The following is a 20,285-nucleotide window of genomic DNA, read 5'->3' as shown; positions in this document are numbered from 1 at the left end:
ATTACACGACGTTTTAGCTTACACAATAGCTAGTAACATGTTTAAAATAATAAAACCACGTGATACTTTTTGTCCAATATTTATGTACCACCAAAATGACATTGGGGTTATTTGAATACATATATTATCGACGTAACATGTGCCATTTGGAAAATATTAATAAAAAAATATCAACTTTAGGTTGCTTATTTATTACCCTCCCCAGATTTTAAATGTTTTCATACAGACGGTTTCATACAGCCTGAACACGAATAACGTAAAGTCATTATTTCCCTGTAATTTCTAGATAAACCTGTCAGCGCTGCATTTATTTAGGCATGTGCTCAGTTCACAAGAAGCAGTAATACATTAAGCAGAAGGGATATGTGATTTTGTATATTTTTAAATCTACCGATCATATTTCAAAATAGGCGGGTTACAAGTATTTCAACAACAGATCCCAAAAATAGGCAACATTCATCTTATATAATCCATCAAATAAGTGAACACCTGTATTAAAACCTACAGAATAGCAATAAAAATATACAATAATCATTTTAAAATTTTACAATTTTACAAAGTTTACAACAATAATTAGTTCAGTTTGGTGCCATTTTATAAGGTGAATATTTGACTAACCTTAATAGCAGCCATCCTCATAAACTGTTTGGCGGCGTCATTCCAGATGGCAGGAACTGTCAAAATCCACATGATTTCATCCTCTCTTAGGTGACCACTGGCCAGTCTATCTCCGCTAGTCTTTAACAGATCCTCCCTCAGGTACCGGATGACCAACGAGAAGACGGTCATTGCAGGCAGAGAATTTTGTGTTTCATCCTCCAGTTTCATATTTTTATCAAATGCCTGTAGATGATACGTTTCAATAAAGATATATTTTTCAGATTCATGTTCCCAGCAAATGCATGTAGATGATAATGTCTTAATAACGATACATTTACAAGATTTGCAAGATTCATGTTCTTATCAGATGCCTGTGGATGATACGCTTCAATAAGGATACATTTTTATATTGAGTTAGATGTTAAACCAACACAATAACGCAAAAATAAGTTTTAATTAAAAAAATGTCATGCATAATAACAGAACTTTGCCAACGTGCAAATATAAGTACAAGAACCTTACAGCATTCTTAAGATTCCTGTCCGTCCATCCAAAAATACTTTTTGAAAGACAAAGCTTAGAAACTGATAAATACAGATAGGTGCTTTAGAATTGTTTATTCTTTGTTGCAAAAACATATTTCAGATGTGCAATTCAAGCTAACGAATCAGTGCATTGCAATTCAAGCCTAACGAATCAGTGCATTATGGGTAATAATGTTCACCTTATATAAAATTTCAGATGATCGTCTTATTGCAATACTTAAAATATGTCATCAGGAGGTAACTGCAGCACATTTTAGATTTGTATTCGATCAAAGTAGTGGAGAACTGGTAGGTTTTCATGAGAGGAATAATGATGAAAGCTTAACTGTGTAGAAATATTATTCATATTTGACAGTGTTTTTAACTTTTCAAGGACTTAATCAGCAGACTGATTTATTCAAGCAGATGAAGTCGGTAGCTTGAGGACAAAAGCTTCAGGTTAGCTTTCTCTATATTGTTTTTATACGTGGTTGAAAAGTTAAAAACATTCTTAAAGATGAGGAATTATGGGTTATAAATTGACGCCTATCGGTTATAAGGACAACTGGGGACGAGAAAACTACAGTCAAAATTCAATGCTGATAAAAAAAGGCCTCACACTCTTTATCTGTAGTTTCATCATCAATGCGGTGGACTGTATCACGGCATTATCGCAGTGTGCCCTTGAAGGCAGTCATATTTTTATAAAGGTAATTCTGGATTATTGGTGCGATTGCAGTGCCATAGGAAGTTACAATGCCACTACAGTTCAATTGGCAAAATAATGTATATGGCAAAGTTTAATTATGGATTCTTTTGCACATAAATTACATCATTTGGATGTTTGTCTGTAAAAAAATCGAGACATGACAGGTTTGGCAGATGAATATTTTGAATATAGATAAAATAAGCTGCATTAGTCTTCATCTCCAACGCATTTCTGTTCTTCATTGTAATTTTGTATGGAGTTTTAAGCTACGACAGTGCTTGATTATGCAAAGCAGGACCAGTGTTTACCTTTCTACCTTTAATTTACAATGTCGATTTATTTACAAGCATACATAAGTAATAATTAAGGTTATGTCGGACTTAAAGAGAGAATTTCATTTTGTGAGACGACCTGCTGACTGATATGATCTATATACACATGCGAATAAATTACAATTTAATCTTCAATAGATTTAGTATCTGCAGATGATTTCAAAGCATTCTAATGAAGCCGAAACTGTCAATTTGAGACAACCATATATATATATATATATATATATATATATATATATATATATATATATATATATATATATATATATATATATATATATATATTAGAGAGTTAGGCAGTTTGTCTCGTACTTTATTCGGTCCCAAAGGGGGCGCGGGAACGTTACGCTATCATAATCTTTTTGCCATTGGTTGGCAGTTTAGTATATGTTGTAGTACTTTGTCTATGATGACACTGATTTTCGCCACAATCTGGAAGTTGGTCAGACATGTTGGTTCTCCGGATGATTGATATGTAATTACTCAACTCACCTCAGGTTTTCCATCGACTTTCTTGTATAGTGTTTATGTTGTGTGGATGTAAACTAGTTCTTCCTCGACGATGTACTTGATTATCTCGAAATCAGAACAAGGTAAACGTACAAATAAGACCGCACAGTCCATAGACTGATGTGTCAGGACGAGTAACGCTCTTTCTTTATGATTATTATAGTTGTTAAATTAGACGTTAACTTCTCTACGGTTACAAAATGGTCATATCAGGAATAAGGTAGAAGATAGAACTCTGTCAATACATTACCCATCATCATCATGATTATTATTATTATTATTATTATTATTATTATTATTATTAGTAGTAGTAGTAGTAGTAGTAGCAGTAGTACCGTTTTTCCATGCAGCAGCATCTTGAATCGACGGAAGTAATAAAACGTTTTATGGTTATTTTCGGAAGCCAACTCTGCATAACGACTTTCAGCTTCGAAACCGAAGGAATCCAAGGTCTCTCCATCGGGTTTTATCAAGACAGTAGTCGGGGCCTTCATGGATACAAGTGACCCTCCAGTCCACTGTTTGCCAGTGATCTTTGTAGGATCGGCTTGATATTCGTGTTTGAATGAAAAGGCCCATCCGGAGTAGGTTGTTCCAAAGTCAATTGCGGCAACAAGAAGGCTGGTATTTGATGCCTAGAAATGTAGAAAATAGAATATTTTACAGTCTTCTGGCATAAATGGTAGAGACCCAAGGTTTCGTTTCATGCTGAATGTCTATCGAAACGCAGCATAAATTATTGTTTCCCGTTTTTGTCCTCTGTTGTTAGGTATATTTTAATGAGACCAGTTATCCTCGAAGGATCTGACTGATATTCGTGCATGAATGAAAAAGTCCATCCGGAATATGTTGTTCCAAAGTCAATTTTAATGAAATCTATGTTTGTTTCCACACTGTACTTTACTCGCAGAAAAAGTTAAAGTGCTGATAGTTTTATTAAGATAGTCTGAAATGCTGAAATTTAATATAAAAACTTACCATTGTTAAGTTTCGGCAACATCAGGACGAGACTAATCACCTGCAAAAAGGGAATATTGAGAACTAACACATATACACAAGACTCATTGTTCCTGACACAGTTATTCTGTATAAATTCAAGACACGCAATGTTTAGACGATAATGAAAGACCATAGTGATACATTTAAGAAATTAAAAGCTTCCAAATTATTCATTGTCTTTAAATATAATTGAACATTACGGTAAACAAGCGATTTTGGTGAGGTGAAAGAATTATAGACCCTTTCCACGACCCAGAATCACTGATGCTGACCTGTAATGCAAATACATGTATGTGTGTTTGTATGTATTTACGTAATTGTATACCGAAAGCATATAAAAATATCTCAAAAATTGGGGAGGGGGGAAAGAAAATTCGTTGATAAAATAAAACCATGAAATCGATACCATTTCTAAAACTGTATAATCGGAGACAATATCTTAAAAAAAGACTCGTTGAGGATTGTGAATGTAATTTCAACGAAGAATAAAATCGAGTGCTTCATCTATGAGTCGCATGAACGTTACAAAAGAGATCAAAGTGTTTGCATTAGATTCCAGTTCTAAGCGGCGTTGGTAATGAGTAATCAAAACTACTTTTCGTTCGAGAATATATCAAGTAAACATATCTACACAAATACTAAAATGAAAAACAACATAGAACAAAATGCGCACAGTGAGCACACATTTTTGTAGGAGCGTCCAAATGTCGAAAATAAGCCTTCCTACAAATGACCAAAAAAAGAAAAGCGTCGACAGATTTTTTAAAAAAGCGTCTATACTTTACTGAGAGAGTCTCTGTGGAATTTCTAATTAGTATTACTTCATTGTCGTTGGTGATTTTTTCTAGTTTATTATGCACGCGCTTTACGCAATTACGTCAACTTGAGGTCGCGCCCTCCCTACTGCTTTTAATTTATCCAAATATCTTATCAAGACCTACACGATATTGGGATCTAGGATCATATAAATATATTGTTATAAATCCATGCGGAGTAGCTTGCGCTCGTGAAAAAAAAATTCTAAATTTAATTATATCCATATCTCCGCTACACCAAGTTTGATGAATATTGCGCAACGTATGTGTGTCTACGCCATTAAACACAACTAAAACATTAAAGTTATCCCTGATTACTTTCGGAATCTGTACGTATCGCTGAGTAACATATATCACATCAGTGTTTTTATGTCTTCCTCGAGAAAATATTCTAGCTGGATTTGATTGTTTGTCTAGCATTACATCATCGTATACAACTAAATTATTAATAAATCCATCTAGATCATCAACAGATGGTGCTTCATCAATATCGGTTATAAATTTAATGACATCGTCATCCAGTAATCGCGCGTTTTCATTAAAATCTTTAAGCACATCGTAGCATCTCTGATCATCAACTGATGGCGCCACCAGATACAACTTATCCAATTTTAGCCATCTCATTACAAGATTAAGTAACAATTGTGTCTTACCCGATCCAGATGGTCCTATTATTATCATTCTGATCGAATTTGGCAACGCAGGATGGTGTTTAACTGGCTCTTGTTTTCAAGTCGCTGAGAAATCAATTATATCCATATTACATAAACATATGAATCTATATTGTTTACGTTGTAGAACCAAAACCCCACCTAATGATCTATCCACGGTCACAACAAAAAATGCGAGAATAGCATATGGTGGAAGATGTGCAGTATGTAACAGAAAAAAGTTTTCTTTTTTACCTAAAAAAGACAGTGGTGATATTGCTACATTAATGTCAAAGTTCCCAGGAACCCCATGGGCTAAATACCCTGGAGAAACAATCTACCAGGATATATATTATTGTGGTCCTGGTACTCGGCTTGATATCAGACTTGATAATCAGGATCAACCAAAACCAGGTGAGTATCCAATAAACGCGACTTATAAAGCGTGTCATGTTCATGATGTTGCGTACAAAAGTGAAAATCTACAAGACAGACATATCGCAGATGTGAAATTAATTCATGCGTTAAATTCTATAAAAAATAAAAATATAAGAGAATCGTTAGCTAATTGGTTAGTAAGATCCGCGATGAAAGGTAAATTAGCGCTAGGTGCTGGTAATTAATTATAAATGGGAACGATTTATTATTCCCCAAGAGGATACTGGAAAGGTAATGCAGCAATTAGTAAACTCGCTGATTCAGCAAAAGTCGCACGTGTTACCGCTAAAAATGGTTATCTAAACAGGCAATATGGCAAATTTACCTACCACCACCGAAACAAATTCAGTACGCGTATTCCGATGTCAGCGTCCCTAATGAAGTTCATCAAGCTGATATTCTATTTTTACCACATGATACTGTACGCAGAAAAACATACAAATACGCGCTAACCGTTGTTGATGTTGCAAGTAGATATAAAGAAGCAGAACCATTATTGACAAAGACAGCTGCTGAAGCAGCTTCTGCGTTTAAAAGAATTTATCAACGTGGAACTTGCAATGGCCAGAGCTGCTACAGGTTTATCCTGGCAAAGAATTTCTTGGTCTAGTATTATCGTTGATGGAGCGATATGATGTCAAAATACGACGAGGACACAATGCAATTCATTGTGATCAGGCAATTGTTGAGCGATTTAATCGAACACTCGCTGAGCGGTTATTTGGATATCAATACGCGAAGGAATTTATTCAAGACAAGAGATCTCGTGAATGGGTTGCAAGATTACCAAGTGTGATAACTGCGTTAAATAATGAAGTAACTCGAATGACCAACATGAAACCTATTAATGCAATTACAACAAAAAAATATACCCGTACAATGACGTGATTTTTCAGCGCAGCCAGTATTAGGTAATGTTACTGTAAGGTATTTATATGAATCCGGTGAACTCGAAGGTGGTAAAAAAATAGCGACTGATCCTATTTGGAGTGTTACCACACATAAGATATCCACCGTGACAAGATCCTCAGGTAGACCCGCAATCTGTAGATTAGATTGAACTGCTCCTCAACGTGGATTTACACGTGAACAATTACAGGTGATTCCTGAGGATACGCAATTACCACCGCGATCACTTAACTAGCACCCCTACGTCGATTACACTTAACGCAGGTCAACATTACATTTTCTCGTGTATGACCGCGACTGTTATCTTTTCTATCTACGGTAAATTGTCTTGGATTATTATTTGAATATCTCCATAAATCACACAATTACGACTTATACAATAATTATTCTGCTGTTGTTTCAACGTGCTGATAAATTCAAGATCAAAATCGTGTTTATTTTTTTTTATCAGATTGTTTATAACCAGCTAATATTTTCTTATTATATCATTGTCAATATCATCACTAGTCACTGACTCGTCCAAGACAATTCTCTGCAACTGAGATATTCTTCTGACTCGAGACACTGCGAGATAAACTAAGTTTGACCACTCGATACGATCATCTATAATCCAAACAACTGTATCGGTAATAGTTAATCCCTGAGATGAGTGAATCGTCATTGCATATCCTAGTGTCCACGGAGATTTGTTCAACGATAATGCATCTTCAACAGCGTTGATATCAACTGTGACAATATCATTTAATACTAAATTCTGTTTCTCGGTCTGTCCTGGTATATCAACATCAATATTCTGCCGCCGTGTATCGGCTGGTCGATAACATAACGGAACTGGCAATGTTGGAAATTTTTCTTTATGTAACTGAAACAATTCCCGTTGAAGTGTATCACAAACTATTTTTCTACTTGCAACTATCAGATCATTCGGTTTCTACGTCTGCAGAAAGTCGTTCATGGGTGTTTCTGAAATTATTCCACGCATTACTTCACATTGAATTTTATTCGTCTGTAGTCTGATTAATTTTTTAAACTGTTTTAATTCTTCATCAATTGCTCTATGATCATCATTTATTTCTTCGTAATAATCAACGAACTTTTTTAACCCATTATGTGGAGATGGTCCAACGATGGTTGACAGTGATCGCCGCCCATTATCACAGCAGTATTTCTTGTTAACAACCAATCTATAAATGTTTTTAATGTTTCTAACGGCACCGTGCATATTTCATCCCATATTATAATCCTCGGAATGTATTTTTCTCCCATCCTCGAAGAAGTCCATGCATCACCCTTCCATCGGAAGAAGCTATGATAAGTACATGATTGTACTCCTCGTTGTTTCATCTCTCGCGCGAGTCTGTGTGTGGGTGTTAGCACGATCATATCTGAGTTCTGAAACAGTTCGATCGCTCGAGTGGTTTTACCAGGACATCCATTTCCGTTTAGATAAACTGTTTTATTTCTAGTTATTGGATCGTATACCGACGGTGCAGATGATAATTTTAGTTTTTGATGTTTTTTGCAATAAATATCTTTAACCGCAACATCAGCTGATTCGGAATAATCAAGTATATTTTCCTTTTTTATTCTCCGTGAACCCAATGATGTACAAGTACCGATATGTAGTTGTTCTAGTAATCCTAAATATTTTTTATTGATATTAAACGAATTTGTAGCGACTCTGACAGCGAGTGTAGAAACTTTATTTATCATCGATAATAAATTTATTGAAACGTACGTGAGCATCGATGATCTTAAATGAGTATACTGAGGTGACTCACCGTCCATATAACTTACAATTGTACCTAATTTAGTTCCATTTGACAAGAAAGCAATTTCTCGACTTATAAACGTATTTCTGCTCGTTGTATCAGCGATTATAAAATCTAACTCAGCATCATCCATAATCAATCTTGTACAATATCGTCTGTGATCATATGCTCCTCCTTGGGTATACTTGCCGATTATTTGTAATTTTGTAATTTTATTTTCGTAATCGGTTATATCGGAGTTTTCATCATCAGAATATTTCTTTTGTTGTGGTAACCAAACTTCGGTTTGTTCCCGATATGATATAATTGCTTCAATTACAATCAATATGTTAACATCGCACAATCGAGTATATACCGTAAGAATACTATTGGTGCCTACATTTTTTCTGACAAATGTTTTCCAAACCAAGTATAACAAATCGCATGGAGATCTTTAGACATTTCAAATGACTCGATACAAGCAAATCCAGTTAAGTCAAAATCCGGGAATAGTCCATTTATCGATACACGTGTCATCTCGTGCGTCGGATGACCGAATCGCTCAAAGTACACAGAACAATCTCCGTATCCAAGAAAACTTCCAGGATAACATGCAACCATATCAACCAAAATAACATCTTTATAATTATACTTGGTATTCCACAATCCACCCTGTCCGTATCCGACACAACTTGATATTATATCATCAAGAAAATCGGACCGAGTTGGTTTCCACAAATTTTTCTTTCTAGCAAAATGAGCCGCAACTGACGGAACAGTAAAACAGTTGCTCAATAGTTCATTAGTATCATCAGTATATTGCGGCGCAAGATTTTTCATTTTTTCGTGGAGAAGATCTGTTCGATAAATAACGCCATTCGGTCTTACAAACTGATCAAATTTATTTTTTTCTTCCATATCTGATTCGTCGTTAGAACTTTGAAATACCCATACTGACACAGGATCGTTTTTACTTATCTCGTTAATAAAATCAAACATATCTCCGCGATAGTATTTAACAGTTCGATTTCATGGAAACACTAGTGCTGCGCTAGTCCACGCGTGCGCGTTATGATCAATGATATTTATTGGAGCTCCTCCTTTTTTATAATGTTTCGAATTATATAAAATCTCCTCTGTTATAGTTTTTAGTGTTTTTTCCAACTTAGCAACATCGTTTATTGTAGCTCCAGTATCCTTCACTAAATCAGCCCATTTGTTTATTTTTTCACGTCGTAATTTCGTCGGACCGTTTCCGCGTATCGTGTTTGTAAAATGCTCCGTTGCTCGCTCGGCTACATAGTTTATTTTTGAAAATCTCATCGGCGCCAGTTTATTAATGTTGGGTTTTTCATTTATCACATAGATTCCATAAATAACTGCTGTTACAGGATATGCTCGTTCATAATACGGTTTGCCAATACCAGTCAGCGCTCCTGGTTTGGAATTTCTACTCAGTATGACAGTTTTTTTTATTACTGTGGACAGGATCATATTTGTCACGGATAATCCAATTATCTGTTTCTGTTAACACGACGTAGCGTCGATGATATCTTTGTCGCGTAAAATCTTGAACGTTGACCAGACATGAGATACACCATCTGCGTAAAATTCTTTCTTGGCGTCGTGAATTTTATTGATAAAACTTTTATTTTTCTTATCAACTAGATGTTTTATTGGCAAATCAGAAGATATCCTGTCGAGGTTGAATTTACTTGTCTTCCAAGGCTTGATTCTGGATAATCTCTCGAATTCTCCCATATTATATTTCAGACAAGTATTTAAATAAAAAATATTATATATAGAATGTCTCAACAGAACAAGTGCAAATGGTTGATGATCGGATCATTTACTCCCTGCAATAAACCCTGCAGGAAGGAATTCTGCGGGATTCATTTGCAGAGCGTTTCGTAAAGGTTGTTCAGGACCGATGCCGTGTCTGCGATGTGGTGTTGGAGTACGAGGCAAAACAGAGTTATGTGCGAAAGGTTGTGGAAAAAATATCGCGAGCTTAAAAGATACTATGATAAAAAAATAATGTCAGTGATGGAGCTATAAAATCCGTGGAGGATTATCTAAATAAGTTTTCAGACAAATTATGATTTCAACAAATAATATCACCATATAAATGAGCCAAGAATTTATTTCATATCCTATAATAACAAACTACGAATCAAATATTGATGGTGTGATAAGACAGTCGATTGAAAAAACCAGTTGGTACTGTTAATAATGCTGGTTATCTCCAATTTACTGTTGATAAAAAGAAAAGTTATTTCTGTCATCGTTTCACATATCATTGTTTCTTCGGAGTGATGAAAGATGGTCTAGTAATCGATCACATCAACGGTGTAAAAACCGACAATATTGTATCCAATCTTCAGGCTATCACACAAAGCGAGAACTCTGCACGTGGTAATACTGCTAAGCATGAAAAAATTGCAAGATCAGTTAAATCTACAAACATAGAAACTGGCGAAGAGAGAGTATTTCAATCGATGTATGCAGCTGGTAAATACTTTGATATTAACTCGCGTGTGGTAAAATACTTCGCAGAAAATATAACCAAATCTACTTTTTCCAAGAAATATAAACAGAAAATCACCTTCCAATATTGTTAATGAGATAAACTATCATCACTATTAAGTAATTACCTCGAATTACATTTATTAACCATTTATTTTTTGGTGACCCAACATTCTCCAATCGTATACTACTTATTTTTCGACTTAAGCGAAAGGGGGATAATTCTGTAAAATATATATTTCTCCGTAGATTTCTGATTTTTATGGTCGTAATTAGTCAATTAACATCTACGTCGTAATTAATGTCAATAATTATACTCGCAGAAAGATATTTATGTTTTTTTTAGCTTACAAAATAGAAGAATAAACGTATTTTACATCGTACAATGTAGCGAGTTAGTTTTAAATCTGTTACGAGAAATCGAGGCAGAACACGCTGTTAGTGCAGATATTTACAATCTGTTCAAAAACCGCCTTTATAATGCAGAAATATTTAAGCTGATCTGTAGGTAATAAAACGTTCGATGGTGCAGTGGTAGGAGATGTACATATATTTTATCAAGGCAGAACAAGCTTTTTGAGTGTAGATATTTGCAATCTGTTACGAGAAATTGAGGCAGAACACGCTGTTACATTTATATATTTTACAGTGTGTTCAGAAACTGATCTGTAGGTAACTATAAAATATTTGATGGTGCAGTGGGTGAAAAATATTCAATTTTAGGATGCTTTCGCTATTACGATAAAATACTCTATTTTTTCAAGGCAGAAACCGCTGTTTTATTATATCCATACAGAAATATACACAATCCATTCAGAAACCGCTGTTTTATTATATCCATACAGAAATATATACAATCCATTCAGAAACCGATTTAATAATTTCTGAAACATATATTTGTCAGATGATTCCGTGGCCTATTGCTAGCGCGTAGAATTACTGAACTCGAGGCTCGGCAATCGAGTCCCAATGGCTGACAAATGTCGGTGGTTACGCTTATTAGCGATTTTTATAATTAATTGGGGCCCCGCCAGGCCTCAAAACTCAACAGAAAAAAGGATACCCTCCACCACGTCACCGGTGGTGGATACATCTTTTGTTTCACCCACGGGCTGATTATGTGGGTGTGTGTGTCAAAATCTGTTGAGCGTAGAGATGGCCCTATATATGTTTGTGCCGTCCTTAATTAAGATTTATGTTTGTAATGTCATTCATTCATTCATTGTATATATTTCTTGTACCCCCTGAACTCGCTAGAACACTCGATTAGGAGTTCATGTGGGGATTGTCATTCATTGTATATATTCCATATATATTTGTGCCATCCTTAATTAAAATTTATGTTTGTACTGTCCTTTCATTTATTCATTCATTATACATGTTGTGCTGTCTTCACCAAACACACCCTCTTGAGCCTCTAGACTGTTGTTTGACGGGTTAGGGGCTCTCATAGGGGATTGTGTTTCGTGCATCCTCCTGAACTCGCTAGAACACTCGACTAGGGGTTCATAAGGGGATTATATGTTGTACTGTCTTCACCAAACACACCCTCTTGAGCCTCTAGACCGTTGTTTGACGGGTTAGGGGCTCTCATAGGATTGTGTTTCGTGCATCCTCCTGAAATCGCTAGAACACTCGACTAGGGGTTCATAAGGGGATTATATCTTGTGTCGTCATTCATTCATTCATCATAGATGTTGTGCTGTCCTTGAAACATCCTCCTGAACTCGCTAAAACACTCGATTAGAGGTTCACATTGGGATATATTTTTTTGAGTTAAATAAATATATACCGTATAACAATGAACTACGAAAATATTAATGATATTATTTCTGGTATTAGAAATTGGAAACAGATGGAATTAATATATCTGATGAACTAAATCCTGAAAAAGTAATTTCTGATTTTCAAATTTTACAAGATCGTAAGAACCAAGGAAAACACACACTATCATCCGAATACAGGCTCATAAAACGATTTCAGGCTGCGATGTTTCAGTCGCTAGCTGCTATAGAAGATGATCAAGTGAAGGAATTCGTTCCTCTTTCTGCTGCGGTAGAAAAAATTACATCGGAATTATCCCGCGAATACGAGGCAAAGAAAGCAATCAGTGCTAGTATAAGACAATTAAGATAAATTATGTCAGCGAGTAACTTCGTTACTGATGAAACGACCGAGCACGTGTAATATTTTATCAGAAATATAGTATTTTATTTTTTCTGAATTATTTTTTTTCCGAAATATTTTATTTTTTTCTGAAATATTTTATTTTATCAGAAACATTTATTTTATTTTAACAGAAACATTTTATTTTTTCTGAAATATTTTATATTATTTTATCAGAAATATTTATATTATTCAGAAACATTTTATTTTTTCTGAAATATTTTTTAATCAGAAATATTTTTTTATCATAACATTTGATCATTTTATATAATTCTGAGTACCAACTACCCTATCAAAATTACGAAATTGATCGGTTTGCACGATTCTGAGTACCAACTACCCCATCAATTTCAGAAAAAATAAAAATATTTCAAATTTGAAATCGATTCGTAACAAATACTGATTATGTGTACGTAGATAAACAGGATTGGTTGGCTCTTGCACGATCAAACTCCCAGGAGATACTTTTTGTGTGAACGTGTATAGAATATATCCTTGTTGAGCCTGATTTGACTTTCCAATATCTATTTGATAGATGCCATCGATTACGTCACAAACAAGATTGACTGCGATCATTGATGTTATATTAACGATTCTTGGTGAATCATGTCTACCGCCTCCTTGTGGGTCATTGTTGTATCGGAGAACAGTTGCTGGTGGTACCATCTTTCTCCATGCATCAAGTATTTTAGGAAAGTTTTCGTTGATAAGATCATTGAGAGATTTTTTTAGTTCATCCACGTTATGTCCGGGGAATTTATAATTGGGTAGATCAGCTTCTTTTATCGAATACGCGATTAAAAAACCTTGTTTGTCGTTGCTGGTGTTATTAAGTGTTGCCTGGATTACTCGCCGGTTGATATATTCCATGTCAGATACAAGCTGATTTAATGCCTCCACGCGACCAATTATTTCTCTACATGAACTCGTTGCATCAAAGATACATTCTTGGAAATATTGCCGTAGTCGCTCTAGTTGTGTTTCGTATTCTCGGTTGATTTCCTCAAAATATTTAATGATATCAGTTAAGGGAAGAACACTACCCGCCCTCGCCCCCTTACATTGTTTTAAATTTTAAAAAGCCAGGATACATCACCTTTACCGTCGAATAAAATTAAGTAATCAATTTCGTCTTTTATATTAAGTAGACGTTGTTTGTATGATGGGGTAATTTCATGATATCATTGCCTATCCGTGACATAATCAGACTTTTTCGGTTCTGGTGGTATTGGTTTTTCAGGTGGTGGGATTTCAGGCCAACCTAGTACGGATCTTATCGATGATTGATAAATATCAACGGCGTAATCAGTTGAATGTATTTCAATCGTTGCTGATAAAGTTGGTTCATGAACTTTAATTGATATTTTTGCTTCTTTTCCTGTTATTGATTTCATTCTACGTTGAAATTCTTCATTGATTTCCTCGACCTCATAACTGCCAGTTGGTATTCCAACAACGTTCCAGTCAGGTGTTCCATCTGGTTTGTTTTTATTAGCAAATACAAGCGAATTATTTGCTGGTGTTCCATTAAATGATTTCGATCTGATGATTGGCCACGTGTAATATACTCGTAATTGCGCTAACGCGATTTCATTTGCGCGAATGGCAGTTGGAAAATTAACACTAAATTCAGGATTAGTCGAGTTTACCGAGATCATCATTGTTTTTGGTGGAGCTGTATTTGTCACGATCTGCTGGAGTAGCTCTACTGATGTCATTATTAATACTCGTACCTTTAACAGCACTGTTATATATTTTAATCATTTCTGAAAACTGAAAATCAGAAATTATTCCATCGCTGAGGCTTGCTGATAACAACGAAGATAACTTCGAGTATGCGACAGTCGCTGTGTGTAATTTTATTATGTAATCGGATAATTTTTCATTCATGCAAGTATTTTTTTCTTTGCAACGATATTAAGAACACCTGCGATTGTTGTTGTGGCTGAAATACAGATTGTTACGGCTACTGGTGCCATCATTGTCATTGTTGACAATATAACACCTGTTCCAGCAACAACAGCAGATACTGAATAAACAATCACGTCGACGATAACCTGTCGTCGTCGATATTTTTTTAACTTTTACCGTATATTGTTCGATGATATCTTTTAATTTGACTTGCCATTCACGCGCTTGATTATACCTGTATTGAGATGCATCGTCGATTGAGGTACTCATTATATTTTATGCAGCAAATAATTGAGGTGTTTCAGCTACAAATTCCAAACACCACCAGTAAGATGTTGAGTTTAATTTCTTATCAGCTGCTTCCAGAATAAATGTTTCTTCGGTTCCCTTGTTTAATATAATAGTTACAACTCCAGAAAACGTATCAGTTGAATGACGCTATGGATACGTTGTAAATATCTCGAATTTTGCAGCACTGAACACAGATAGCCTTACACGTCAGTGACTCTTGCGGTATATTTAAGTTTTATTCTGCGTTGACCATGATGCAAATCCCGATGTTACCGTGTATATGATGTTGGTAATATGCCCGGGAGTTATTAAAGGTGGAATTTTAATCAAACTAATTTTGTTAACGATCTCAGGAATCTCCGCTACGATGTCTTCGAGTTTTCGTTTGATCGTGTCGATGTTAATTTTGATATCAGATAGTTATGCGTCAACGGTCAACGGATCACCAAAAAATTCCTCCGCGGATTCGTTAATTTTTCTAAAATTTCTTCGGAGATTTGTGAACGCGTTTACGTGAACGTCATACTCGGCCCGCAACGTGTATAATTTACAATATACAGTGTTATAGTTGGTGTCGACGTATTTTTTCGTTGTTGCGTCTTCGTCGGATGTTGGATCTCTCAAAACTACTATCTTATTCCCGTTCATGCTGAATTCTCCCGTCATTGTGTCACTGGTATTTTTCACGCGATTAGCAACGCTTCTTGCAATTTCATCTCTGATGGTTGCAAGCGATATACTTGAATCTCTGATTTTTCCGCTGTCAATAAACACAGGGATGTTATCCGTGACCACACCGAGTACTCGTCGAACTATGTCATTCCATTTGATGTTACAAGTTTTCAAAACACCATATCGGTCCTGAAAAACAACAACTTCATTTCGGTCAACTCCATCCAGGTTCATAATATCAGCGAGTTCATCTTTAGTTGCTTACTTTGACAAATCGATGTCATCGGATTTTTTCTTACTTTTTTACTTGTAGAGGAAGATCTTCCGTAAATATCAACCATTATATAAGATCCTTGATCTGTTTAAAACACCTTGCGCGTAACGAAGCGGTTACTTGTATAATCATGCACAGCTTTATGTGGCGGTTTGGATGATTTTGATATGGCGTCAAGTACATTATTTGCTTCAAGGTCGCGGATCTGTCATTGTTTGTGTTGGTAGCGTTGAATACCAAACCTTTTTATGAAGTGGCTCGACATACTTGATAAATTCAACGGGTGGAGCTAACCCGTACGAATCGAAATAAACAATTCCACGTGGATCAATTGCGTATGATACCCAATGAGTACCGGGTCCTGAATTCGAGTCAAGATTAATAATACCCGTTTCAACACTGCTTGGTCATTATGGTAATTGATCTCGCATGAAAACACCTCTAAACTCAGATATTTTTAGTTGTTTAGCAGCATGAAGTAAATCAAAATTTGATGCTGGAACGTCTAACGAAGTGATCCTGGAAGCCTTAGACCTCTTCCTCAACGAGATCCTGGTAATCTTAGGCCGCGTCCCTTTTTTGTATCCTTTTCCTGTTTCTTTCTTTAATGCCATTCCAGCAGAGGTTCCAACAGCACCTAACGCGGCTGCTTTTGCTACGGCTGCAGCAGCTATTAACGCCGGTATTGCTGCAAGAAGTGGATAAATACCACCTGTTTTAACCATGTCCTTGATGGAGCTCGGAGAAAGATGAAATTGAACTCTGGTTTTTGATTCTAGCGCTTTATTGAGATGTTTAATCTGATTATTTGTCAATAATAATTTGTTTGGACCGCAACTAGAAATCTGATCTCGCTTTAGTGATATTTGTGTTCCGCATTTGGTGGCGTTTTTTGATTGAAGTTTCTTCACCTGACCGGGAGTCAGAGTGACATTAACGTAATTGTATGACATTTTATGATAAATATCTTTTTCTAAATAACACGATTAAAGATTTTCCACTGGTACATCAATGACTCTCATTCAACCGCTACCACTTCAAGTAACATGGCTTTATCACTGAGTATGGCCGCGATTGCTCTGTAAGGACCATAAACAACTGGTGGACAAGCCGCGAGTTCTGGCGGGTTATTAACACGAGCTCGAAAGTGTATATCAACGACAGATTGTTTAGATAAATCAAGATGTTCCAGCGAAAAATAATAAATCGGATATAATGTTGTAAAATCATATTGTGATATTTGCGAACCGGTATCCACATTTTGATCACGTCCCATGAATGACATCAAACGATGATATGCACGCGCTACGTGATTTTGATTAAAATTTAACAATATATCTTCAGCTGGTTCTTGATGTCCATTTATCCGCAAGGAAACTTCATTAACTCCAAGGTTGTCAAATATCATATGTGAACGTTCCTGATTACCCGTCCGATCACTATTTTGCAGCGCAATAAAAATATGTCGTGGCGCAGAAACACCTTGCTGTGATGCTATATGCCATGTAATCTGACCGTTAGCGTTACTTTGCATACTATCCGTGCTTGTTGTTAACCATGCAATAGGGATTTACCGCCTTGATCCGTAAAAGAGAGTAATTTTTGTTCTTCAGCAATAGATGGATTCATTACAGGCATCCACAGTGAAAGTTTCGTTATAATAACTTTACCATCAGCAACACTTTCAACTCACCAGATTGCATCATTATCATCACCTTTTCTTACGAGCACAACTGTATGTTTAGCTCCAAAGATGACCTTTCTAACATTTCTACAAAATCCGAAGATGTGAGATAATGGAATTGCACATGAAAACTCTCTATTGTCACCTTTCAACATCGCTCGGCGTGATGCAAATCCCAAGTTGTAAGCTGCATTAACACTTCCTATAATATCAAAAGCAGCACCTGGTCTATCCGTATGTTCGAAATCAACTGGTTGTGGATTAGTTGCAGTATCTTGTGGGGTCCGTATTTTAGTATATTGAACATGATTAGCGTTGTCGGTAATATCCTTAGCAAATATTATTGTTTGACCGGCTGATCTTGTGTAATCATCAGAATATCTCGCTAGACCAATTATTGTTGTAGCAACATCGACATCCTTCTGAATTGATTCAATATTTTTTCCATCAATCATATATGTGGCGCTATCAAACAGTGCCATAATCCCATTGTTGACAAAATCAACACGCAAATTGGGAACATATGGCGTATTAGCCACAAGATTCGTTACAAGTCTACCTTCTACTTCAACAAACGCCTCAGCGGGCAGGACATATCTACTTGTATCCTGAACCTGTAATTCGATCCTTCCCCGCTGATTTGGTTGTCTTGCGTCATAGGAATAAAATTGATAATCACGTACTGATTCATCTTTAAGAATCGGTGCGTCCATGTCAAATGCTGGATCGGATACGCGTTTAAACATTTTATTGTAATTACTACGATCTAAATCATCGTCGACAAAGACCACTTCCTGCTATTAAATTTGCTACTACATTTCTTTGTGCTTCTTCAGATAATTCCGCTAGTTTATGATTTGCCGCTTGATTTATTATTTTACTGACATTTGCTGGCATAACTTCAGTACTTGGTAATTTTACTGGTTGTCGTTTTCGTCGTATTAATCGTGCTAGTCTGTCCTTGACTCTCGAGAACGCTTTACTGGCAAGATTACCAATAGCGCCAGGAATTTTATCACGAACAGCCTCAACAGTCCATCTCCGTAAATTGCTCCGTAGACTGGTAGTCGTGAGTTTACTACTCTGACCGGTACAGGTCTACGATAATTATTATGTATGATCATCTTATCTTATTTATCATTTATCTAATCGCGGTGACTAATCAACAACGAGCTCATCGATAAGTTCTCGGTAAACACCGATATCCATGATGCCGCCGCGAAATAATCGCTGGCAAATATCAGCTGCTTCATTAATTATTTCTGGTGAGTTATTTCCGGCACGTTTTCCTCCAATAAGAACTTCTAACCATGACACGTCATTGAGAGTATTATCGGGACAAACAAGATTATTTCCCAAACCACTACCAGTAGCACCTGTTGCATCGAGAAATTCTTCTTCTGGAGATTGTGATCGAGGAGGTTGTTTTTGTTGAGGAGGTTTCTTTTCTGTTGTGGAGGAGGTTGTTGTTTCCTTTGTTGCTGCGGTGGTAGAGTTTGTGGTTTTTGCTGTGATAGAGGAGATTGTTTTTTCTGTTGCGGTGAGCAAGATTGTGTTTTTTTTAACGGTGTTGACAGATCTGCGGTTACAACAGGACTTGCAACGGTTCTTGCTTTAACATCTTCCTTAAATTGTGTAAATTCGTCGTCGTACTTTGCCGTGACCCACTGAATATCTTTATGTGTAATAAACACCAACCATTCCCACTTATCATAAGTCAACAGTGGTGAACCCGGTTCCAGGTAACGGTCACGATTAGCAAATTCACCTACAAGATCAAACGCGTTATCGTAATTTTTCAACATGATATTTTTTGCCATATCTTCCCTGAGTTTTGCTTTACCACGTTGGTATTTCGGCGGAGCTTCGGATTCAAGTGACGTTTCTGGTGCATCATTGAAAACTTCTCCAGGCGGTCTTGTTGTAACATCCCTGATAGCAGTGGCCGCCCTAGCGGTTGCTTCTTGCTGCTAGCTGCCTTGTTACAAAATTTTGTTGTTGAGCAGTAAGTGCTAACGATGTAGTAACAGGTTTAAATAACTTTTAAGTGTCTTCTTCATATTCAATTTGTGCTTCCTGCTGCGCTTGTAGGTTTTCTCTAAATGAATCTCTAACAGGGAGAAATTTCTTAATTGCTTCTAGTCGCTCTCGGGCTATCCTTGCAGTATGAGATTCCAGATGTACCATTTTATTATAACAATAATTTTTTTAATTAATAGCAGCAGGGAGGGCGCGACCTCAAGTTGACGTAATTGCGTAAAGCGCGTGCATAATAAACTAGAAAAATCACCAACGACAATTAGAAAATTCCGGATAGATTTTCTCAGTTAAGTGTCGATGCTTTTTTAAAATCTGTCGACACTTTTCTTTTTTGTCGATCATTTGTAGGAAGGCTTATTTTCGACATTTGGACGCTCCTACAAAAAGGTGGGTTCGCCCCCCCCCCCACTGCTCCGTGAAAATAAACATCAATTCACAGCCAAGAACTGAAGTTAAGGTCTAATCATCTTCGGTTGTTGTCATG

At 36.2% G+C, this 20,285-nt stretch overlaps 1 protein-coding gene across 3 annotated transcripts in view; it reads right to left on the bottom strand.

Annotated features, from left to right (window-relative positions):
• The window catches only part of LOC149795989 (heat shock 70 kDa protein 12A-like), a 44,295-nt gene that overhangs the window by 6,954 nt on the left and 17,056 nt on the right, over positions 1-20,285 (bottom strand). For all 3 annotated transcript variants that reach the window (XM_089965901.1, XM_089965902.1, XM_089965904.1), the window contains 3 exons: positions 3,654-3,693; positions 3,011-3,310; positions 619-843 (listed from right to left, as the gene is read on the bottom strand). In XM_089965901.1, the coding sequence (XP_089822027.1) occupies positions 619-843; positions 3,011-3,310; positions 3,654-3,656 (528 nt within the window). In that variant the 5' untranslated portion in view covers positions 3,657-3,693. The remainder of the gene's footprint in view (positions 1-618; positions 844-3,010; positions 3,311-3,653; positions 3,694-20,285) is intronic.

Source organism: Sinohyriopsis cumingii, chromosome 7 (genome assembly GCF_028554795.1).
Source record: "Sinohyriopsis cumingii isolate HCF-2022 chromosome 7, ASM2855479v2, whole genome shotgun sequence".
NCBI lineage: Eukaryota > Metazoa > Mollusca > Bivalvia > Unionida > Unionidae > Sinohyriopsis > Sinohyriopsis cumingii.
This window is presented reverse-complemented; position numbering and strand designations above follow the sequence as displayed.